The 25829-nt window shown below is 38.9% G+C and overlaps 1 protein-coding gene across 3 annotated transcripts in view; it reads right to left on the reverse strand.

The window, feature by feature from the left end:
• The window catches only part of AIG1 (androgen induced 1), a 119843-nt gene that overhangs the window by 70410 nt on the left and 23604 nt on the right, over window positions 1–25829 (reverse strand). The window contains exons 1-3 of one of the 3 annotated variants that reach the window (XM_050316869.1): window positions 13158–13275; window positions 12731–12886; window positions 5239–5340 (exon numbers count right to left, since the gene is read on the reverse strand). In XM_050316869.1, coding sequence (XP_050172826.1) covers window positions 5239–5340; window positions 12731–12763 — 135 coding nt within the window. In that variant the 5' untranslated portion in view covers window positions 12764–12886; window positions 13158–13275. Of the gene's footprint in view, window positions 1–5238; window positions 5341–12730; window positions 12887–13157; window positions 13279–25829 lie in introns of those variants that run through there. The other 2 variants (XM_050316868.1, XR_007629127.1) reach the window with 2 other exon arrangements.

The following is a 25829-nucleotide window of genomic DNA, read 5'->3' on the forward strand; positions in this document are numbered from 1 at the left end:
TTACCCATTTCTGAAAAGGATTTTTCGGTCAACATACTTTCAATCTCTATATGTCAGGTTACTATGAGTTTTGTGTGACTTTTTTATTTTTCTATTTGTCGAACCATGAAGGAAAAAAGATTCATACTAGAAAAAAAGCTTTCATAAAATCCTAGAATGGTTTGGGTTGGACGGGATTTAAAGATCACCTAGTTCCAATCCTCCTGCCATGGGCAGGAACACCCTCCACTAAACCAGATTTCTCAGCCCCATCCAACCTGGCCTTAAATGCTTCAAGGGATGAGGTATCCACAACTGCTCTGGGCAACCTGTTCCAGTGCCTCACCATCCTCACAGGAAAGAATTTCTTCCTAATATCTAATCTAAACCCATTCTCAGTTTGAAGCCATTCCCCCTTGTTCTACCACTACATCTCCTTGTGAAAAGTACCTCTCCATCTGTCTTGGGGGACCTCTTCAGGTACTGAAAGGTTGCAATAAAGTCACCCTGGAGCTTTCACTTCACCAGGTTGAACAGTGCCAATTTTCTCATCCTTTCTTCACAGGAGGGGTGTTCCATCCCTCCAGTCATCTTCATGGCCCTACTCTGGATTCACTCCAACAGCGTTATGTCCTTTCTACTAGTAAAACAAAGAGATACACCCAAGTCAAGGCCACCAGACTGAAGGTAAGGTTGCTAGGAAAAAGAGTTGGAGAGGTGGTTGGTAGGACTCTGTACCACTCTGGTGCGCTCAGCTTTTCAGCAGTAAGACGAGACAACTTGTGAAATAAGTAGAGATATATCACTTGGACAGGCTTTTTCCTCTCCATAACTCGTCTTTTTCTATTTGTCCCAGCTTTTGTGCATTCTCCTGAATACAAGGAGAGAGGGTAAGTCTTTCTAGAAATGCCTTTGTTTCCCATTTCCCAAAAGTAGCATTAAAAAGTAACCAGAGGACAAAACTGGAAGAGCTCATATAGACTGCAGTGGCACAGAACCCATGCAATAATCATTTTTCCAACTCCACAGATGCAGAGCATATTCCTCTTCCCCTCTTCCTAATCTCTCCTCTAGAGTTCTCATATGAAGACAATACTTTGTTTGCAACCTCCAGAGCCACTTAAACTCCTCAGTAAGTAATTTCTGTCTTTGCATTTTGTTTTCCTCACCACAAACAAAAGATGATTCACATTTTAAAAACGAATTTGAGACAGTGTCTGTGAAAAATAAAGAAGGACTCTCGCTGAAATGGTATGCTAACTTGGATAGATACCTCAGGGAGTCCTGCCATGTAACCTGGCTCAAAATCAGCAATGCTCAAGCTTAAATTAATTCAGTCTACATATCTGTTTATGTGGGCACTGGTTAGAAGAGGGGCAACCTCTAGTTATTTAGCCTGTGCTAATATTGAAGAGAATATAACTTATGGAAACAAATGTTATCCATGCATCAACCTGCCCAGTCCCAAAACAAAAAGGTGTAAGGAAGGAGCTGATAAAAAGCCTGTGACACGTTAGTTTTAAACACTAAAGGTTAGCCTTTAATTAAAAATTCCTAATACTGATAAAGATCAGATAGACAGCCATCAGAAAATGGGAAGGACTATTTCCCATGGAAAATGAGCCTGTTGAATTATGAGCTGATATGGATCCAAACTGCAGGACAGTCTCAAGAACACAAATGACATATTTGATGAAAGAGTTCAGTAACTTGGCAACTAAAACTGTAGCCTGCAATGACAAATTCATCTGCATAACTAATAAATTGAGGAAGTGCACCTGACACTTCAGAAACAAACCATGGCTGAGACACAGCCCTATTCTCCAACAGCTCTCTTTGGACAGGTAGTTATTTCAACTCATAGAAGCTTAACTTTGGCTACTCGTGCTCCTTCCCATAGTAAACAGAGATGAAATCCTTGTATTGAAGAAATCAACAGCAACTCTGCCACTGATTTCCCTGGTCATTTCTCAAGTCATAATGATACCGTTGGTTATGGATGAAGCAACTGACTGAGATGATGAAAATATCAGTTTTATGGCACAGTTAACTAACTGTGTTGGTGATGCCTTTCGCAAGAGTATGAATCTGCATGTATGAGGAACTATCTGGTACCACAAGGCACCACTTACTGTACAGATTTTCCCATACACAGGAATTATATTTGTAACTATTACTGTGTGTATCTATAGATAGATACATAAAATGGAAACAGAGTTCTTGACACCATATGTAATTTTATGGTAAACAGTTTGTGGCTTTTACCTTCATGCACAACTCTGTTTCTATGAAACTTTATAAAAAATATAAAGATTGAATTGGTAATGGCACCACATAGTTCCAAGGCTCATTTCATTTGTGTTTTCCATTTCTAGAGGGGATTTTTTTCTACAATTAGGATTTATTTCTTTATGTTGAAAAAGTATTGCTATGAAGGAGTGATATCTCTGAGTATTAACAAGACAGTACTATGTATTCAAGAAAACAGAATTTAAAATTCTCTTTAGCACAGATGGTGTTGTAACAGTAGAGAAGGGATGGGAAAGGAGGAAAAGAAAAAAGGGATGAGAACAAATTATTATAACCTAAAAAAGCAGCAGACACTGCTGCCCAAATCACTTCTGCCTGTGCTAATGCACTGAATGGACCAGCCCTTCAAACAATTTCTGCATAAAGCCTTCTGTGTAGCCACCTTAAAATGCTTCTGAAGTATGAATAATCTCAAATATTCTAATACTAATGGAAATATTATTGCTATTATTACAGCCAGATTTCACGACTTTTCACTCCTTTTCTATGTATGGATTTTGAAGGCTGATGTTGACAGTTGAGCAAGTTGTCACAGCTGGTTATAATACCTTTGTCAGAAACTTTTGAATATACGACTTTCCAGTTAAAGTAGGAATCTTTTTACTGAGAAGAATATACAGTTTTACATTTTCCACTTTTAGTGGCTTTTTTTTTGTGCTAAATACACTTTTTGGGGAAACTGTTGTGAAAAAACCTGGAAAGTGTGTTCCCAGGTTAAGTAACATTTGCGCTCAGATTCCTGGGAGTGCACCAGCTACTGCAGGAGAATCTCACACAGAAGTGGGATGTATCAGCACTGCTATACAGGCAAAACAACCCACCTCTCACTGACAGATTTCACTCTGCCAGGGGTAATGAGTCTCTTGTGTGAGTTTTGTTGCACAAGGTTGGGCTCCAGCACAGCCACCCTTGCATTCAGAGAAATTATCATTGAATGTGCACACCTGATGTCAAAACGTGAAGAAATACAAGAGGATAAGTGTTTATTTCAGTATGAAAAAATAGCCAGGGATACTGACTTTTCTAAACTGTATTCCCAGAGGTCCTACCCATTTCCCACGGGTGAAAATGTTATTCTCTAAAATTTGCCAATGTCAAAATTGTAACTACTAATAAGCGAAGTGCTGGCATTCTCAAGGTAATTTAATAACCCTTTCATATTATTACGGGCAATGCATCAGAATTAATTAGTATGAAAGCTGAGAGGATAAAATGATGGATAAAACATCAGAAAGAATGTGACTAAAATGTGGTGAAAAGCCCCACGGTCATAAGCTTTGCCTGTGATTGAGCTAAAGGAACACTTGGATAAATGGAGATTGACATAGAAAACAATTCCATTACAAAAGTCTTTCAAAAATGCTTTCTACAATATTTCAAGTTGAAAAAAACTCCAAGATGCTTGTATCCAATACATTTCAGCAAACTCTATGATGTCCAAAAATCACAAATAAAAAAGCCTGCTTCATATATTTCAGTAAGCAGACATTTCTACAAAGCAACATGAGCTTGAGTTGCCTTTCAGTTACGGCACAGAGAAGACTTCCTGAATATATACAGCTGTTTGTTGCCAACTGCTTCACAATATAAAACAATATAAAACTGCTTCACAATTCATGAAAAATGTTACAGCTTAGGTACATGGAATGTCACCTGGAAGAAATGTCATCAGAGCTGCCACTTATCTGTTGTGGGGAAAAAAATCAAGGTATGCACGGTTTGGCAGTGTTTGCAAGTGTTCAGCTTGTAACCTCAAAATTCAAGGGAGGACAGCCTGAACAAACACAGCAGGAGTCATCAGACTCTTTTCTCAGTTCTACGCACACATAATATCACGCTGTTCCTTTTAGAACATCATAAAACAGTACAGTATCTCGCAAAAGCTGATCCTCCTCTTGTCAGTAGCAACTCTTCTACTGCTCCTTTTACAAAAAATTTAGAGAACAGCAGTGCCATCTGCCCCACTCTGCAAAGGACCAATTTATCATGCCCAGCAGTAGTGGACAAATCTTGATCTGCTGTGGCGATACAGTGCTTACACTCTGAAGAATGAGCTCTGCTGTCATCTACTGATGAACAGCAGTGCCAAATGGTTTGCCATGCCTCGATATGGAGAACAAAGTAATAAAGAAACATTTTGCACAGATGCAACCAGAGAAGCAAACACGACACTTTTCAGCTCCAAATGCTGCATATACAGTGGAAAGTACCTGATGGCAAAGTGTGGCCTTATCTTTCCCTTAGCATTTAAACATATAGTTGAGAGAAAGAATGTCTGACTTGACATACCAGAGAGGGATTAAAAGGTCAGATTTCTTGTGAAGAAACTACCTTTATAATTACCAGAACAGCAATTTCGAAACTCTGCACTGTTGCATAGAATTTCACATTATTTAAAATATTCAGATACAGGTTCTGCTACATAAGTTTGGTGTGCTTGAAAAATTAGTAATTATTTCAATTTTTTTCTAAAAACATACAAGTCCAAAAGCAGATTTTTTGAACAAACATTTAATAAAAACCCTTCCATCATAAATTATATTTTGGTAGAATGCAAAAAAAATCATTCAGTTAAGTGTTTCCGTCATTTAAGAGCAAGATTTGTCAAAGACAGAACTTCTGTTCAGTGGAAGAGTCTCTTTTGATTAAATTTCCTCATGACCAGGGTGGCATTTCTCTGGGAAAACTACCTTATCACAGAAAACAGCAGACCTCCAGAATTAGCCTGGGATGTAAGACACGTAAGTTCAAATCTCCACTGTTCCAAGCTAATAAAGATTCAAATATAACTCAAGGAGTAAAGGAAGGAAAGAGATTACTCTTGCTTGCAAATCATGTTCTTTAATCATTTCTGAGGACATTAGCTCTAAGTGTATGCAGAGTCATGCACAGGGAAATCAATGTCTTAACTTTTCTTTACTCAAGGAAATGTTTGCATTACTTACTCACCATTCCATGATTTAGCCATGCCGGTATAAAATTATCAAGTAGCTTTGGGTAAACCAGTTCCCTGTCATAGATATAGATGCTCCAAAACATCGTCACGACAAACTAAGAAATAAAAAAAAGACATTTTTAAATATATGCTTCTGAACAATTAGCTACACATTTATAGACAGCAAAATGGAGAATTTCGCAAATGATCTATGGATAGACATGGACATCATTGTTCTCTGACAAAATACTGTTCTAATTAACAGTGTGAATCTGTTTTACTCTTTTAATTCACAGAGGTTTTAACTTTTCTTCTTTTTCTTTTCTCGCCTTGACTTTCAGTCTGGAAAAAATCTCATTTCTTTACTTACATGCCTGTGGCCAAATTACAACTGAATACTATACTTTAGTAGCAGATGTGGCACATAAATAATATTTCACCACTAACAGGATAGAAAACAAAAGGAAAATCAGGTAAAATATCACTTGGAATTCATAGAACATATGAAACATTCACCCCTCAACAGAAGCATACAAATTCCTATTTGCACTTTTTCGTGCCAGCCATCAAAACAGCATTAAAAAAGAAAAAAATAACCCTTTGACTAGTCTCCACACAGTTCATGGACTGGGATCCACAAAAAAGAGTTCTAATATCCTGCTCATTTGTTCGTATGAAATGTGGCTTAGTTCTTATATTTACTAGGATCCTATAGGAAGACCATTATTTCCTCTTAGATTGAGAACAAGACAGATGACTCAGGTAAAGTTTGCACTAGGCTAAATTTTCACCAAAGTGTGTACAAATTCTTTAAAGGTATCCTGATGTCTGAAAGGCAAAGAAAATATAAACCCACAAAAATTTACAGAAATAATAGTTTTAGCTTACCTTATCTGGAACAGGTAAGTAATTTTCTAATTAAAACGCCACTGCTTTCTTACCTTGAATTTGAGTCATAGTTTTCTAGTAATAAAAAAAGGCACTGTTTAGAGCAGTAAAACCCAATATCTGGGCCAAGAGCTTTTCAGTGACCATGTACAGGGGATCTCTACACAGTAACAGTAAGTCCAAGTCTGAAGTTTGAGAGCCAACAGATAGGGCATTCATTGAGATCAGAAGGGAAGTATTCAGTTACGTCCAAACTGATGTGGCTCATGATCTTACAGATAATTTAGGGGGTCAGTAAAAGAAAGTGAAAGAAATATGGGGTGAACACAGCAAGATCAAGTGTGTGCAATAGTGTAGGCCTAAGTTGTTTCCTACTGCTTCTGACTCTGGAAAGTTAAAATTGAGGTTTGCAGTTAATCAATGGCACCTTTTTCTAACCACAGACATGCAGACTTCGGCCAGCCAGTTATGTGAATGACCTGAACCAGTACACTGGCTCAGTGTACACTCAGTGTGCATACAGTACATAGTTTCTTGGTTTCCAACACAGTTGTCCATCTGTTATGAAAGCTATTGGTGCTCAGAATGAACTTGAGCTATTTGACTAGTGCACAGAGGCCAGAAAAAAAAAAGAAAGGTTATGATGGACAGCCCAAAAAATATTGCAAGTGTAAAGTACACCACAAGAAATCTCTCTTCTGGGCCAGTCTTGGCACTGGCACAGCCTAGCTCTTTACGCACCTGCTGACACATAAGTGCCAAGATATGAATAGCTGAACAGCAGGAAAAATGGAAGCAAAGTATCCTCTTCTCTATAGGCTTCCTAGAAGTCATGCATTATCACAGTGGGTCTCTGAGAACCTGCTAAGACCAACTGGGACATAAAAACATCTCAGGCATATGAAGACCAAGACAGATAATGTTTTCCAAAGAAGTCCTACAGGAAGAAAAATCACACAGAATTAGGTTGAACTTTATTACACTGAATACGACAAAGCTGGCATGCTTTGACCTGTGATTTTTGTGTGGAGCAGAATAAAACAATAGGCTTTGCCAAGGAGGTAAACATAAGAAAAGAGGGAACATGCCATCTGTCCCTTAACCAAAGTCAGCCAATGGATGGAAAAGGATCAGCCTAGCTGGTTGCAACCATCTGGAACTACAGACGGCGAACGCTGCTTAGCAAAGCACTATCACAGGGCAGACATAAGGTAAAGGAAGTGCGCAAAACCCAATGTGTTACAGAACTAACCTGTCCCAGAGGATGACCCGACATGAGACCAATGCAACTCCTTGGGGAAGATTCCTTCCAGTCTTTAAATGGTTCACATTACCTTTCCTTACAATTAGTTCACTTGGATAAAATGAACTATAAAAATGAACTGTTTGGATAAAAGTAAGTATAATAAGGACTTTCTACATCGTTACTTTGGCAGCTTCTGAATTTGTTTACTTTGATTAATGAGCAACTGTTGGTCTGGTACTTTTAAATAACCTATACTATGCTTACATTTTGCTACTGATAGACTTTCATTTGGGCTGGGCTTTGCTAAGATCACACACGATCATGCAGTGCCAGACCATGATACAAGTGAGCTGCTTTGTTACGCTGCCTACGTAAGGCTCAAATAAAACTGCACCTCTTATGTTTGTGCTGCCTTCCTTGTGGCTGTACTACTAGTACTACCCTCACACGCCAGCCTGCAGCCTATACTGGCGACAGTACTACCCTCACGTGCCAGCCTGAACAGGCTGCTCATACGCAGCAGATAAATTTCAGGGAGCCAAATATTTTATTTTCTTTTGTTCCCATGGTAAAATGGTACAAATGTCACCCTTCCACTTCCTCTTCAGACAAACTCAAGGTGTGAAATTCAAGGAAGAGAACAGGCATCAGCAATTGCTTTTACACTTCTTTGCACAGGAGCCTCCTACAATTGCCAGCTTTCCAAAGACAGCAATTACTTTGTTAAACATAAGGTTAAGCAACATATAAGAGTTGTTCTTTTGCTACTTAACCTATCTAGGGTCTGTAATGATTCTATTTGTCTCTAATGATTACCTATCTAGGGTCCTGGTCATTACAGACCAAACCGAACCTCAACTTTGCAAGTAGACCTTGGAAACCGAAACTATGGAATAGTTCACTTATTACAAGCATCTGAAAGAATGCTAAACAAATACACAGCAGCAGAAAAAAAAATAAGGCTGAAAACAAAATGCTGGCCCCCCACTTAAGGATATATTCCTTGAGTGTTTGTCCTCTGTCTCTGAAGTTTCAGAGGGCATGAGAAGAGCATGTGGCCCTGCTAAGGGAAAAACTTTAAAGGACAAGTTAGGAAATGGATGGTGATTCAAAAGAGAAATCAAGTGGCTTGGCAAAGCACCACAAATAGAAGCAAAGAGAAACTAAGAAAGTAAAGCCAATGAAAAGAATTGTATAATTAGCACTTTTACGTGAGTCCAACCAAGAAATGTTATGCAAACGAAGAGTGAACCCAGTGGAACTTTATTTTCCTACACTATGTGTTTTTGGTTTTGGCTGCCCAGTTCAGTTCAGTCATTTCCTGGATGGCCTCATGACAAAGACAAAAAGCCCTTATGACCTTGACACAATTTGTTCTAAATATACTTAAAGGTAAGCTTTTTGGCTATCCCTCAAGACACTTGTGGTTAACAGTGAGAGTAAATATATTGTTGGTGAGCTTTTTTGAGGGTTAAAGGCACTACATTTAGAAGAAAAGTGTTGCTGAAGGCAGAAACCACAGTAAGAACAAATTGGCATGGTACTGGCTTTAGGTGGGATCTATGCTAGCACAGCGATATGCGAAATGGATTTGAAAAGAGTCAATGAAGGAAATCACAAGGAGTGAGAAATAAAAATCTGGGAAGACCCCTCTCGGAGAATAGACTTCAGGAGACAATTGCACCACCATGCGCTAATGTTCCCATCACGAGTCACCTTGTCACAACAGATAAGGTTAAAATCCAGAACTCAGACCCAAACAAAGCTACGGTAGCTTTTTTTTAGTTTACGGTAGAGTTTGTAATTTTCTAGGCAGCAATCTCTCTTTTAATGTGTAATAATTTCAATTCTTGTTCTTCCTCCTATTTCTATTAAACAGTCTTAAAAAACTAGAAATGCTTGTTTTATCTCTTCCTCCTGTTTTGTACAAATTACAAGAAACGTATTGATAAAACCATATACAGTTTACACGAAATAGCAATTAACCACAGAAAGTTGGCAACCTAGTGATCTATGTCAAACAAACAGAAAAAACCAGGGGTAGTCTAAACCACTGGTGAACGTCTCTGACTTTTAAGCATGTTTCACATTTCTCTAGCAGTGCAAATTACTCCCAATATGTGTCTCCTTTACATGGATAAAGGGATGGCAAGTGTAAGTAATTATAGATGAGAATTGGTGATGAACTTCTAAAATGCCTATGCAAGCAATTTTCTTCCATGGAAGGCATTTGAATAGTATCACAGGCTTAAATTAAACTAAAAAAGGACTAGGAAGTGCCCACAGACTTTTCATGGCACAAGGCTTTGATTTCTGATTTCATTCTCTTAAGAGTCCTATTAAAAAAAGCAACAATAAGTAAACAGTAATCATTATGTCCTTAAAAGAGGTTCATGTTTATTTCTTAATGCTTCTGATCAAAATAGTAGGTTGGCAATTCAGTTTTATCTGAGCCCGTGAAGATATACAATGCATATCACAACACTGGAGAGACGTGATTTGCTGCACAGATTTTACAAGATTTAATTTGTTTGCAAGATTTGATTTGTTGCAAAGCCACCCAAAGTGAGTATTTCCCCTTGGGCTGGTTATTTTCCCTCCTTTGGAAGGTGGGAGGAGGTTGGTGGTCAGACTTCCCAGATGGTTTATATGTAATACTTTTTTAGGAAGTACTAAGAATGAAAAACTTTACTTTGTTACATTTCTTTTCACACTCCATTGTTTGACTAGGGAGTGGAAACCCTTTTCTCATCTGTTTTTCAGAACAAATCATCTCAAGGGCTTCAGTAAGCAGAAAATAAAAGAAAAAATGTGATGAATTGCTCTTGAAAAACTACAGTTAGTAGGCTTTAAAATGTTCCTCAGTATTTGCACTATTCCCTAAACATACCCTGTGTAAAACACTAAACAATAAAAATAATTTAGATGTTAAGGTAACTGACAAGTACTTAAGCATGACCACTGCTGTTATGTTAGAACCCAACAACGATTTTATTCACATCCACCCAATTTTTATGTCTGAAGGTTCCATTGTGTCACTACTGGGAACCACTGAGAAGCTCCATGGAGAGTTAGGTGGGTGAGTCTCAAGGAAAGATTTGCACTTCAAATTCTTTTTTTTTTTTTTTTTTTTTTTTGAGTGAGGAAGCTGTTAACAGAATATGAGAAACAAGGGAACTTTTACCTTTTTTTCCGCAGACACTCTTGATGTTTAAAAACTTCCTTCTAACAAGAACCTCCATCATAGCAAAATTTCACTGGGTTTTTTCTTACACAAAAACAGATCTTCAGACAACAAAGCCAGTGTTAGACATTTGCTACTTTAAGGCCCTGAACTCTTCCTACCCCTAATCCCATGGAAGCAAAGTCCCCAGTGGCCAGCAGTGCCTCAGGCACTGGGCAGGCTTTGGCAAGTGGTAGCTGTGTGTGGCGAGATCTCCTCTGTTGCTGGAGAGGATCGGGTTTCAGGAAGGAGCTGAGACCAGTGTTAAGTTATGAAGTATTGCTGTTTGTCTCCCAGTAGTCAGGAGTAGAAATAACAATGAAAACAACCTTTTTAGGCTTTATTTGTAAGAAGTAAAGTGAAATAATACGTGGCAATTAATTGCTCCCTCTCACCACAGAAAGGTCACATTTGGAAATGGAGAGCACCTGTCCAATGAGCACAGCTATACTATTTTCTGCATTTGTTTGTTTGTTTGTTTAAGACAGAAGTTGTTCTTGTATGAAACCCTTGGGAAAATAGATAGCTCCAGGTATGCAACATATCTCTTGGAAACTGCTAACTTGTAAATGTTGCACAACAATAGCTGTAGTGCAGGTAATGGCTAGCTGGATTCCATGCTTACAGGTGGCAAGAGAAGAAGCGCCTGAAAGAAATGCGCAGACTTGCCAAGATAAAGTGAAGCTAAAATTCTCCAAAATCTTGAAAAGTTTCAAGGTCAGGGGCACTGCAGGAGTGGAGGAACACAGAGACAGCAGTACAGAGGTATACCAGTGGCAGGAAGGAAACCCTGAATCCAGAGGGGTGTGATTTACATTAACATATAAATCTCTGCACCCATTAAATATATATTTGCAATCTTGTTAATGAAGGGATCTTCTAATAACTATATTAGTTGATCCAGTTTCTTCTACCATGGCTGGAAAACTAGTCTGCTATTCCAACATGAATTGTGGCAGCTCCCAAAAGGTAGGTCAGCAAGTACAGTAAGGGAAGGCTACCAGCGGTGTTTTTATGAAAGAAGTACCTGCAGTGTTTCATATATGCTTTGCCTTTTGTAACTTTGCAGAAGTATTCTGTATTTCTTCACTTATTGTGAAATTCCACATAAACGGTGAAATCAAATTTTAATGAAGCATCTCTGAATATATGAAATTATGAATGATAGACTGATATGTAAACTACTGTTAATTGACAGTTAATGATCAGCTTTTGTGAGACAGTACAACTTTAAAGACCACATGCAGCTTTCTAATAGTCCTACCATGGAAAAAAAATTGGTTCTAGTGAATTCATTTTGAATGATTGTACATTGAAATTTAAAAAAAAAAAAAGAATTAAAGATTGATCCTGAATTACAATAAAAGCAATACTTCTAATGAAATGTTCACACATTTTTGTAATGTAACCTAATGTAACTTAGAACTAGACTGACACATATTATACTTCTATGTAAAAACTCATGAAATTCTGGATTTTCAGCTGCTTTCAGTGTGTGGTGTGAGACACGTAGAGACATTCAGCACCTCTCGCCAGTGTAAGTGATGTGCAATGTCCCAGTGGAGCAGGACCTGATCCAAAGAATAGTTTTCTTTTGAAAAAGACATGTAAAAATCGTATTTTTTTCATACATTCTGTATGGTTTTTCACATTACTGACAGAATCCTTTTTTCCTACACCAATTTAGTCAGTTCTGCAATCCCCATGGGTTTAACAGGGAACGACCTGGACTTTTGTTTCCCTTCTTGCCCACGTCAAAATGGCTTACAGCCCAAACTCCCATCAGGTCATTATGGTGTAAAACATGCCACAGTCAGCACTTTCATTACTCCTGATGATATGTGGTGCAGGAAAAGTCTAAATTGAGTCTCAGGATGCTGTGGTACAATACAGATTCGAAATTACTTGTACAATCAAGTTCCTATTATAACATAATTTTTTTTTAATGATCCAAACATTATTCCAGCAACACACTGTACGTTGTGCTTCCTTACATTTGTGAAAAACAAGAGAGTAGTAAAATCATCTCTACCATTTTTCCCTTTCTGCATAGTCTTTTGCATAGAGGTGGGAAAGCATTTCAAGACAATCAGTAAGTAACATCATTCACCAGTTTCCAAGGACATGCATTGACTAACACTGTACTTACCACTCCAACTGGGAAAGCTAGAACAGCCATCATCCAGTCACGGAGGGAAATGAGTTTTTTCAGCTGCCTCTCTTGTTCTTGACTGTCATTTCCTCTGGTGAGAAGACTGGACAGGTCGGTCAAGACACAAATCCCAAAGAAGACAGCCTGGATAACCTGTGTGGAACGTGAATACACTCTTGAACACAGAGAAGACCAGATCTTTGGCAGAGAGCAGGTTGGGCACAGGCATATATGAGGAATATTGCCACAGAATTGGCATGGGGAGTGGGAATACTTCAGTTCCTTAAATATCGGTAGAGTTAATTCACATAAAAGCCATGTGTGCTTCTAGACTCAAAGTCCTGCATGCACTTTGCTCCTCATCTGTGGGGGGAACCAATGTGAGTGGAAGGACCATTCCAGAGGTTGGACTTCCCACCCTCACCTCAGATATGTGCCACCCGCCGGGGACTGAACTGCAGCCACCCCTTCCTGCGTCACTCCATACAACTCATCCCCACAGTCATTGCATTTGCCTCTGAGGCGGAAAAAGTGAGGAATGCTCCCTGTAAAAAGAAAGGAAAGAAAAGAGATGAGCGTTTCTTTCCCTTGTGAAAGGAGGTCTCCCTTGGAAATTCTGCCTGCCCAAGACACTCCACCCAGAGGCAAAGGAGGTGCCTGAGACTTCCCAAGAGACACAGCACACAGCCTAGGCTTCAGCAAATCTATCTCTAGTTCATCTCAGATAGTGAATGACAGAACGAGAAAGCCTCAGGAGTTATTAACTTTCCTTTCCTGATGGCGGACTGCTATTTACCTGCCTTGTTCCTTCTTTGCATTTACGTATTTGTGTGCAATATCATAAGATTATGCATTATATTAAATTGTTAGTTTAATCACCTGAACCCACTGATTTGGTTCAAACTTGACTCAATCTGAGTTTGATCACTGCATTTTTCTTCCCTAATTAGCTTAGTAAAAGTTTAATAAGTTAGCTCAGGAATGCTCTTGCCTGAGGACCCACACATCCTTTCTAGTACAGTTCAGAGGAAGTGCACACAGCTTGTTTACTCCCCAAGCTGGAAGCCTGGGTCACAAACCACACACATCAGGTAATCTTAGGTAAAAAATTTAACAAAACATGGGCTTGGTTCCCAAATTACACCGTGATTAATCAAAAAACATAAACATATGCTTAAAATGCATACTGCATGTTTTTCAAAGCAAGCATGGCATACTAGTTTAGAAGTCTTATTTTTAAATCTAAGTGTTGCCCTGACTAGGAGAGTCTGACTAAGTAGCAGACCATCCATAAGAAATAAGAATAGTACATACCCAGATTCTGCAAAATACAATTTATTATGTTCATACATCTTTGCAGAATTTACACTATAATAAAGCAGGCAGGCAGGTAGGAAGGACAGAAGGAAAGAAATACCAAACAGATGTTGGCTACTAGAAAGAAATACAGAGATGTGTAATGATTGGATGGATTAAAGCACATTTCCTTCCTCAACAATCCTTATATGACTCAAATACTTGTAAATTCTGGCTGTAAAGCCGTGAATGACAGACATTCAAATGGCCCCTGGATCTTCCTGCAATTCTGCTGCCATTGCTCTCGTCTCTCCAGGCTGTAGCTACATATAATTTGCTTGATAAATAGATGAACCAACATTACAAAACATTCCCTGAAGCTGTGAAATGTGACAGACTACTAGCGCTAGAGCTGTATATTGTGCTAGAAAAAGGTATTACTACTTCAAATGACTTCCTGGAAAAGTTACCATCTTCTACATAATTTCCGAAAAGCCTTTTAAATATAAGTTGGGACTTCTTGGAGCTACGTAAGAACTCTTAATGCACTTTTTCATGTTATTTGTTTGAAAAAAGCACTTTAGAAGAAAAAAATCTTCCCATACTCAGCCCTGTTTTCCACCAAACAGATGGCCTATTTGGAGAGCAGAAATAGAAGAATTAATTATACATTTGCTTGACTTATGAGGAGATATGATATCATCTACTATTCACTCAAGAGTGTGAATGTCAAAGAAGACAGAACTGGGAAAAAGAGTATACCTAACACTAATGAGATCAATCTGGGTGTTAAAAAGTTTAGGCGGAGTACCAGGAAATATTTCCTAACAGTGAGGTCTGTCAGACCATGAAATGGTTTCTCAGAGGAAGTGGTAGAAGCCTCATGGCTTGAGTCACTCAAACCAATATTGGACAAAACACTCAATAATGTACTACAGAGAACAGTATTATGCTGGCAGGGCTGGATGAGTGACTAATGGATTGTTTGCAGCTCTAACTACAATTCCCTGAAATGGTCCCTCTCAAAAGAAGCACAGAGTCAAACTATCACACGCCCACTTTCCAAGGGAATTGAAATCGTACATCCACTAATCAATCACAAACCAAACAGCTTCTCTCCCCATTATCCCGTTATGAACACAGAGCTTCAAGGGAAAATATAATGATATCATGGGGAGTAACTGAAAACTCCTAAAGGGAAAGAAAGTACCGAAGACTTCAGAGAATAGGTATGAAGTAAAGTATTCTACAAAAAAATTAACAAATGAAAATCCATATAGGAGAAAATTGCATCCTTACTGAGAACACTTAAGAGACAATGAAAAAATTGTACAGTGTTCAGAGAGGAACAGTTCCAGCTTCTTCATACAAATAATGTACATACATTCATTCTAGTACTTCCTTTCCTTTCTAGAATGTGCAAGAAAAATCTTGTGATACCTTCCTAACATCTAGGATTAAAACGGAGACCTTCAGAACTACATGAGTCTAAGCAGCATTAACTAAACAGTCGGAGTCTGTAACAATTTACATCCTTTGTGGGTGTGGCACAGGAAAAACATAGCTTGCAGCTACTGGTGGTTTATGGTATTAAATTAATTTTTGAAGTCCATGCTCCTTGGTGTGAATGCTTCCCAACAGATGTGAAAAGTTCACAGCAAGGGAGTAGAAACTACCTCTAAAGAATGTTCTCCAAGGTGCCCTGGTGTTACCTCAGATTTAGGATCACATTTTCAAAACAGGGGCCTTATTTTGAAAGTCTGCAGGTGATGAAACTATACATGAAACATCCTCAACTTGTTAAACAGATGACTTTTTTTTCCCCTTGGAAATGTAAGAAAGAACAACATTTGGGAGGAAATAAATTCCATTTTTTCCTCTAACTAGAGCTTGAGGGAAAATAGTGATTTAGAAAATGACAAATTCAACAGAAAACAGACACACCTTACTTACACTGTGTAACAGTGATAGAAGCAGAAACTTGTAAGCACAGTATGCAAACCCAAGAAAATAACTGAATAAGTATAAAATACTAACTTACTGCTGACCCCATTTTCTCCACTGAAGCCTACAGGGGCCACCGCCACTACAGTTGATACTACAGTCCCTTTAAACCGATAATGTAATGTGATAATGTAATGACAAGTAATGACAATGGCCACCTAAAGGTATGTTAGTAAAAACTCAGAGCAGAGAAAACACTTGTTAAGTCACTGCAGGAGAAAAAAAGCTATGAACAGAAGATGAAACCAAGCAGCCCAGAAACCTTCTCAAACAGTGAAATCTATTCAGATTATATATCAGAAAAGATTGTTCCTTACAAATGATCAGAATAAACTAATTGTACAAGTCTGTTTACTACAAGAAAATAAAGACTTGCTTCAGTAGGACAACTTTTTCACAAGGCGTTCTCTGCAGGATTGCAGCTAATGACCTCCTCATACTCCCCCTAATTTGACTTTAGTTAGATTTCAACAGAAAACCTATTTCCTCACAAACCTTTTTTTCAGGGCATGGAGATTCCCTTCTCCCCCATGCCATGGTGCTCCATGGTGCAGACAAAATCTCTGCAAACTGAGGTCATGCAAAGTCTGTTACTACTCTTACCAAGACAGAAAACTCCCCATCAAATTCACTGAATCTAGGATTTCAGCGTCGATAGACTCATCCTCTTCCAAGTTCACTCTTGTAATCAGAAGCACTCCTTAGAGCTCAGGGTAGAAGTAGTAGAGAAGTCTCTGCAAGCACTACCACTTTCATGGGTAATTTTTCCTCTACCTACTTGTGAAAATGAAAAATTCATTGTCCTCAAGTTGTCATTTTTGAGATTAACAGCACTTCATGTGCCCCTCTATAAAATAAGGCATCAGTGTAGGCTGGCAAATAGACAGAACTGACAGAATAAAACATGGGAGTGAAACCCATGAAATCCACAAAAAAACCAAAAAGTAAGCACTAAGTAACGTTTACATACTCCAAAATGCACATGCAGTGCATGCACGTGTGTGTTGGTGTGTCCTCATATACCTGTATAAGATACCTGTACCTCACTTACCAGGTAAGCTTCCACTGAGAAGCATAAGACTGCATTTAAAAAAGGGACTTAAGAGTCTGAAAACATAACTCATATTATAAGATGACTAATTCACACAAGGATGTCAGGGGGGCCTTACTGATCTGTGGGAGATGGGAATGGCAGGAGGCAGTCAGAGCCCATCCCATCCCCAGCCAGGGCAGGGCAGCCAGTGGCTGCCCCAGCCCTGGGGCATCAGGCATCCAGCTGGACAGGCCACCAGCTCATGGATGCGGGGGCAGACCTAACCTGACCCATCAAAAAAACACTCAGGCTTAAGACAACATGTGGCTTTCCACAAGAAGATGAAAGTTTAGCTTTACTGGTATGCAAAACCAAATTGATGAAAGTTGTCATTTCTTACATATTTCAGATTTTACAATCTGCATATACTGAACATGGTCTGATTTTCCTCTCCAAACAATGCAAAATTATTTACAACCTCGAAGTATCTATTACTGTTCATTCTCACTTGTGTCACTTTAGTTTAATTTCTCCAGCCTCTAGATATCATTGTCATAGATATCATATCTATGACAAATGAATTATGTTTCAGCAGTTAAGATAACTATATTTTAAGAGACTGTGAAGTATTAAGTATTTTAAGAGACTGTGAAGTAATTTAAGGCAGATGTTTTACACGCTGTAAACGCAACTGATTGGACTCTCTTTCGGGACTATGCTTGGTTTGGGTTGTTGTGTATTGAGCTGTACAAAGGTGCATGTGGAAAGCCTGCACCCTGTAATAGCTCACTTACCCGTACTTGCAATATACAGAGCAAGACCAGGTTAGGGAGAGAATAATAAAGTATTTTTGACATAAAATGCACTGTGCTTACAGATCAAAGCCATGGGTTGTAGCTGCTTAGTAAATATGTCACTGTTCTCAACTGCATGGAGCTACAGATTCTTCTTGTCCATCACCATTCCATCATTACTCCTACTGCGTTTATTCTTGTCACTTCTCCTCACCTTGCTGCACCGTTGTTAGTTACAATAGCAAGCAGAAGCTGGACAATATGTTATCAACTGCTAAATCTTTGTATTAGAGAAGCTACAGACTTTAGATAAGAAAAAGACAAATCTTTGTGTCTACAGACAAATGAAAGAGAGGCATAAAGAAATAAATGCAAGAAGCAACAGCCCTTTAAGTACTAAAATACAAGCTAATGTGATAGAAACCACTAAACCTACAATTAACCAAAGTTGAAGTGCAAACACCATGAAAAAGTACTGTGTGCTACTCTGAATCATTATTTCTGTGCACGGAATAGGGAAGAAGACTCATATTTCAAAGGCCAGAGGTAAAAGAGCAGCATCAGCCTGGAAGATTCACTGGCATTGAGGCATGCAGTCAGACCTCATATCACATCTTCTTCCACACCAGCTGCAGTGCCATGGCCATTTTAGATTGCTTAGTTTGTTGCAGTAGGTTTCATCAACATCCCAGGCAACTTCAACACAGAAAAAGAACATGGTGCTGCCCCATCAAAAGCCAGTAGCTGGAGAAAAGTAAGGGACAAGGGCATGAAAACAGAATAAGCCAAAGGAATAGTTAATGCAAATGCCATCTATTTGAGTTGTTAACTGGTTAGGAATCTTGAAATAAATATTTCTTCTATTCGTCCTTTCTCTTTCACTTACACAAATTAGAACTTAAATTACAAAAGAAAAACATGACACTTATTTCTATCAGAAGAGCCATTAGAATCTCAGTAACTGGATAAAAGGACCTCCTTATAAATATCTAGCACTGCCTTCATCCAAAAAAATGACTCATGTCTCCCTTTACAGTCTTCAGTGGGGGGATGGCTCCTCTAACCAGGATGTTGCATATTAAGACTAGTCCTTAGTAGGAAATTTAACTTCATTTTCATGGTTTACTCATATGATATCAATCAGCTCATAAAACATGCCTAATGCCTTACCACATACTGTAAATTCAGGGAGTCCTTTATATATAATCCTTTACTTTCTACATAACCTTCTGCAGTCTTTTTCTTTGAAGCCCACCAGTGCTGTCCAAATGTTACCAAGGATGGGGTTTTAAACCAATGAGATTTTGTAGATACACAAAAGAATAAAATCTACGATGAAATTATTATGCATGAAAGAGAAAACTATTTGACTCTTGGGTCTAGTTTTTATAGGTACTATGTTGTTTAGCTCCAAGTACTTAAGCATCTACTATGAAGCTGTGGAATGGGGACCAAGCTGTGTTTCCATGAGGAGAGATGCCTTTTAAAATTCTGCCTGCTGGAAAACAAAAGGTGCTTTAATCTGGACAGACAGAAAAGCAATTTGACAGGCTCTTCCTTTCTCTCTCCATCGTCCTTACACTTAACCCAGGAAAATCCCTTACTATGTTACACTTAAGGGAGAGGGTAAGTCTCAGATCGTTCTGTCTTAGCATGATTCTTGACTGTTTCTTAATGGTTTCCAAAAATATGCAACACAGTTCCTGGAGAGGTAATGTGGTTGTGCTAACATAGTTTTAAAAGCAGGGGTTTAAATACTTTTAGTACTTCTATAAGGACAAATCTTCCTTACTGCAGCAAACTAAGCTGAAATTTAGTACACTGTCAAAAATATTTGGAAATGCTTTAATTTTTGATGGCAACAAAAGCATCTTTATCCTTTCTACACGGGTAAAATACCCACAACAAAAATAATTCCATAGTGGATAACTGAGAAAATAATGTTAAAGTGCTACTATATCTCAGTTGAGTTGCATAGATGACATTTCCAACATGATCTCAGCATGACAGAGTGTATGCCATCTGGCTCAGCAGTGCTAACAGCCTGGAATCCACTACCATGTATCAAATGAAGAGATGGAATGGACAAACACACAATATACCAAAGAAATATGAGCAAAAATTTGACCAGATGCTGAGAAAAGGCCAAATTTTCTCAAACCTTTTGCAATTATTTCAGCTGTGCCATTCCTCTCCAATGCCATGTCAATCTTCCTCTCAGATGTCTGTGTATTTTACTTTAATCTTGGCTAAAACACTCAAAGTAGCACAAAGATCATTGTTGCAGTATTTAAGAAATTACTATTGTATTTTTATCTTTATCTTGTTAATTGTTTGGACTAAACTCATTTTCTAATAATCCCCATCTTCTTCCTTACTTTCTTGCATTGTGGATAGAAAAGCTGTCATTATACTACTTATTGTATCCTGCTTATAAGACAGTGTAATTTCATTAAACTTATATAATCCATTCACCAAACATGTATAATACAGTTTATACAGAATAGATTACGATTTTATTAGGTTATATATTTTATGTTTTTCTTTGGTAAAGCTTAATCTTATTAGGATTACACACTGCACAGAGGGTTATGTCATTATTTTGGCTTAAATGGTAATTTTACACATTTCAGCATGACTAGTACACTCGCTGCAGCTCTGCCCTTGCAGTCAAGGCAGGAATAGCAGCACTCTAGACAATGTTTCGGATAGCTAGCTAAGAAGGTAAGACTTGTTCTGCAGCTGTCTGTGCTAAAATGAGCTTTAGGATAGGGTTTCCCATGGCTGGAAAGTCCCTAGCACTTTGTAAGTTAATTACTCCAAAAAGGAAATTACATTTTATTAAATACAAAACTCTATCAAAGAAATGGTTTTCTTAAAACCTCAGAAACTTCTGCGTTGCACCAACTTTTCCATGTTTAGAAATACAGTTTGAAAACCACTACAGGGAAGCAATTTTGACATCAAATTTGAAAACTGAAGTTTTTCAAGTCAGTGACTGGTTTTGCTTTACATTTCTTCCCTTTTTGATGAATAAGGTAATAGCTGCCTTCTAAAACTTATGAATTTAGAAAAGGCCATTACTAATGTATCTCAGCAACTTGGTGACAGAGCTCAAAATGCAAATGAGAAAGGCACTACAATCTTCTGAGACATAGCAGCCTCAGTGCTACCCCACTATGACTGCAGGAAATAAAGGTTTTAAAGGTCTGTTTCCTGAGTAATGTGAAAGCAGTAATGAATGACACCTCACACCAGTTCAGCAAGGCAGGCTATTAAGTGATATCATCGAAGTTGGGCAATTCTCCTTCTCTCCAGGGAAGGTAAGAGAAGGAAACATTGAGAGCTTTATCCCACTTCTTCAGTCACCCAGCCTACCAGCAACACACAAACCAAGTCAGTTGCAACCTCTCATTATGAAAAACAGCTAAAGTCTCTGATCTTCAGCTTTTGCTTAAATTTTTCTTCCTTGGCTCACTGCTGCAGCAGCTGAATATAACGTATGATAGGCAGGTAAAGTATATTCATAAATAAGGCTATTACTAAGATAAGGATGTTCTGTAATTAGACCACAGCAAAGGATGCTGCTATTCAAGCTCCACTTGAAAAAAAGAGTGGACATAATTTTGTACATTAATTATACAGCACGTGGTTGAATGGAAGGTAATCTAACATGTTGTACCGTCCTCATAAACATGACTATTCTTTATGCAACACTTCAAGCAAGACACTGTTATAAAGAGTTGCATTTTGGAGAAAAAAACCCCCTCATTATCTTACATCTCTAAAAAAACCACAGGAAAAACCCCGATATAAGCTAACTGTGTTTAAATTAAATAATGCAAGCGGGGGTTAAGTGTTCACTAGGTGTGTGGCATTTCAACCACAGATGATAACACTTCGCTGCTTTCATTGTCTTTCTCATGAATCAATCTCAAAGGAAATTAAGGATTTGTTTCCTGACTGTTGCTAGTGAAAGCAAGGCAGGGAGAAATGAGCTGGCCAAGGCAGCAGGGGACTTACGGGATGAACTCAGGTGCCCTGTTCCCTACGCAGTTGTCTAAGCATTAGATCAAGGGTGCTTCCCATGCACCTACACTCACTCTTATAGCAATAGTCATTTACACTGCTTACCAGGAAAACACAGCACAAAACTCTTCATTCCCTCCAAATATAGCCACACCACTGTTGGCATAAATCCAAACACTTCTCCTCTTATGCCAGCTCACAGTGATCATAGTTTTCAAAGACCGTGTTTGGCTTACTGTGTCTTTCAAAGTCTTCTAATAGTTAGATACTGTAATTCTGGTCAGAGCTGATCTGTTTGTGCCAACTAACTAAAATTACAAAGGTCTTTAAAACCTTTGGAGATCTAGTCCATTATGCCATTCCCACCTTCTCTGTTCTTACATCATTTCATACAGCAAATACTGACTTTCAACAACACTACTACTGAATACATATTTTTAATTTTTCCATTTGTTTTGCTCTGTATAAGTTCAATGAGTTGCAATTTTAGTGTGGTGTACACTTGCTTCTCAGCATCCATGTAGGACAGGGCACCAAGTGGAAGAAGCACAACCACCCCATCTGCTACCTGGAGATTGTCTTTGGAGAGATCAGCCAAAAAAGAAAAGGGATGGAGCCCAATCTTGCCTTACATGCTCATGAATGCTGACAGCTCAAATCTCTCTCACTCTAACCAACTTTAATTGTTTCTTGAATTTCCAAACTGATCTTTCAGAAATTGCTGTTACTGTACTTCTGATTTGCTTACTACTTTTCATCTTATTTACAAAAGAAGAAGGATATTAACTATAAGGAAGTTTAAATTTCCATCCTCTTACATATTATGGGAAGCCACTTTATGACCACTACCTGACATTATACCAGGTTCCAAACCCATCTGATTTAGATGCTCTCCATCAGGCTATTGCACACTGACCGACAAACAATAAGTGTAATTTTTTTTTAATCAGTAAACACCACAAATTCAATCTTAGGCTATCCTTTCTTCTCAAGAGACAGGAGGCTCAAACAACACCCGTTGTAGAAGGCAAGAAAGTAGCAAATAACTCCAGTCTAGAGACCTTTGCTGAAGTGTGGTACTGATGACGGTGAGCATGCTATTTTGGATTCTCCATGGCAGGAAAAGCACTTTGCAGTAGCTTGTAGATGTGACAGCCCAGTATGAAAAAGAAAAACAACCAAACGTCTATGGCTATCAGGGAACACAGCCTACTGGTAAGCCAGGCAGGACACATCAGGCAGTGCCCAAGTATCAACCGACTTCTGCGAAACCTCTTGATACTCCCAACACTAATGCCTCCATGCACCAGATGGGTGCGTGCACGCACACTCCAAATGAACACAGTAGCTGTAGTTGTAATGCAGCTGGGGACAAGGGGTGTGCCCCTGCACATGCTGGGCCTGCTGAGTCACCCATAGGAACTCCCTGGGCAGTCCCGGGAACTCCCCAGCTAGTTTCTGTTCAGATGAGATAATTGACTGATAGCTATAGGAACCCGCCCCGGGCAGTCCCAGCTCCACCAGAGGTCTCAGGGATCAATAGAAGAACTCCCCAGGCTGTCCCAATCCATGTTAACAAGATCATCAACTGCATGTCAGGGACCTGCAGAGACAGGAGTTCCCAGCAGCGCTGGGAACAACCCAGGAAGGTCCTCCTTTGCACACATGAAGTAAATAGTGAACTAATAGGCACTGTTTCTCTATTTAGATATGTATATCATCGAATAGAGCAATTTTTTGCACAGAGGTGAGATGATTTTAACTAGAAACTCACCATGCAGCCCAGCTGGACATTAAGAATTCACCAAACCACAGTTTGAGGGGGTCTGATCCAAACCAGCTGAAAATGCTGTTGCAAGGATACTTTCAATGGAGATTCCTATCACCACCTGGTCAGAAACTGGCTTTATTGTCACAACAGTTACAATAGTAACTCAAGAATGTTAGTTAACACTTGAACCAAGGTGTGTGTAACATGAACCAGCGGGGTCTCTTAAGAAAATGAGAGCTTACCACTGTGTAACCTGTCCACAATGAAATTCCAAGCAGATTTAAAACATTACGCAAGAGTATAAGGACATTGCTCCAAGTAAATGTATTTGACGCCACTGCCTGATTTTATGAAATTCTGACTTTCAGAACACTTACTCTTTTCCCAAAACACTTGGTAAATAAATGCATTCTAGTATTCTGCCCTGTTCCTCACAATACAAAAACCTAGTTACACAAATAACATTCATAAACGGTGGGGTTTTCTGGGCCATTCCCATTTATTTCTGATTTGGCAATAGCCCATTGCAGCACGAGGCACAGACACCACTGCAACAGAACAAGGATCTCTCCAGTCCAAACCATCTGTAACTACGCAACATGAAACTTCTCTTGGAAGTCCCAGAGCAAAGCTGCTGACCAGCCCTATGAGCATGCTTATCTTGAGACATTCTGTTCTGACTATCAGTGAGACCTGGTCACGTTCAACCTCTAGTTTTTGCATCAGTCAAGAATCCTGGTTCAGAGATGTTACAAATTTTAGATGACACGGTCTGAGCACGGCACTGGACCCCTCCACTCCTCTATCATGAAAGCAAGGTCAACTGCTCAATGCAGAGCTGAGATGAGTCCAACCTGGACTCAGACTGAGCTCCACCACAGGAGGCTGTTTCTCCTTACATTCAGGAAAACTCAGTTTGAATTACACCTGTATTGACCAGCAGGTTCAGCCATGACACCACACAGGATTTTTAGACAACTGGTTCCTAAAGTGGAAATCACAGCTCTCACAAAACAATAATTTCCAAGGAGCAGCCTCTCCTGCAAGGCACATACATGCAGAACTTCAGTTACTTCAGTCAATTTCTTGAGTGAGACGAGTGCTCACAGCTTGAAGCCTCAAGAGGGGTTTTAAGGAGTCCAGTGTTTACCTTTTGGGACTGCTTACTCTAACACACGGTGGAAGGAAAAGACAAATTCTTGTTATCAACTTTTATGCAACATCAAAGTATATAATTTGCTGAGGGATGCATCTTCTACATCCACTTCAACCCAAAATGAGCTTCAAGAACAACTCACGTCTTCAAGAACACATTAGTGACAATGTTAAAAGGGTACAATGCCCACCCTTCCAGTTAAGTTATGCTAGTGTAGCAGAGAGCCACGGGTGTGTTTGGGGACTTACAATGAGGTTCCAGCCCTCTGCCTATATTTCACCAGGAAATCTATTTACTAAAATACTTTATCTGGAGCCAGAAATAGGAATCAGAAAGCAGGACTACTTCCTTCTGTCCCATCCTCCTCCACACGACACACAAACTGGACAGCCATGTTTCTAAGTACAGATCTTTGTGAATGCTCAGTCTACCATTTTGGTGTCAAAATATTTGCTTTTCTCAGTCAGAAACCCCATATATTTTACAGGTCTTACTGCAGAGCTTGTACATATCACATTCCTTCATACATTACTGAAATGTCAAGGAAAACACATGCCAGACATGTTTTTTGAGTTCCACCTGACTTCAATTTACCTTGTTCTTCCCACTCCACTGAAGGGAAGAAGCACACGTGAACTCTGAGCATATCCAAAGCTTTGTATTATTCTGCTGTCAAGACCAGACCATTTGACTTCCTCATTTCTATTTATAAACACAATTAGATATTACATTTAGCCAAGAAGACTGTCAAAACAGATAATGTATTATGTCTCACTGAATTTCAAACTGGCCAAGTGCCTAGCCTTTTGACTGCAAAAGTCCATTCCATTATAGCTTCAGCAATGTCTTCTATCTACTTCAGAAAAGTTTTGAAGAGAACTGTGAAATTATTTTATGGATCATACAAATTGTACTTGTTAATTCTTCTGTTAGTTACCTGTAATTATTGTTTACTGGTTCTGATGCCAACTTAGGCAGACTAATACTTCACTGGAAAGCCTAAATGATGACCT

This window comes from Myiozetetes cayanensis, unplaced genomic scaffold, assembly GCF_022539395.1.
Source record: "Myiozetetes cayanensis isolate MyiCay16 unplaced genomic scaffold, myiCay2020 scf2-11, whole genome shotgun sequence".
Taxonomy (NCBI): Eukaryota; Metazoa; Chordata; class Aves; order Passeriformes; family Tyrannidae; genus Myiozetetes; species Myiozetetes cayanensis.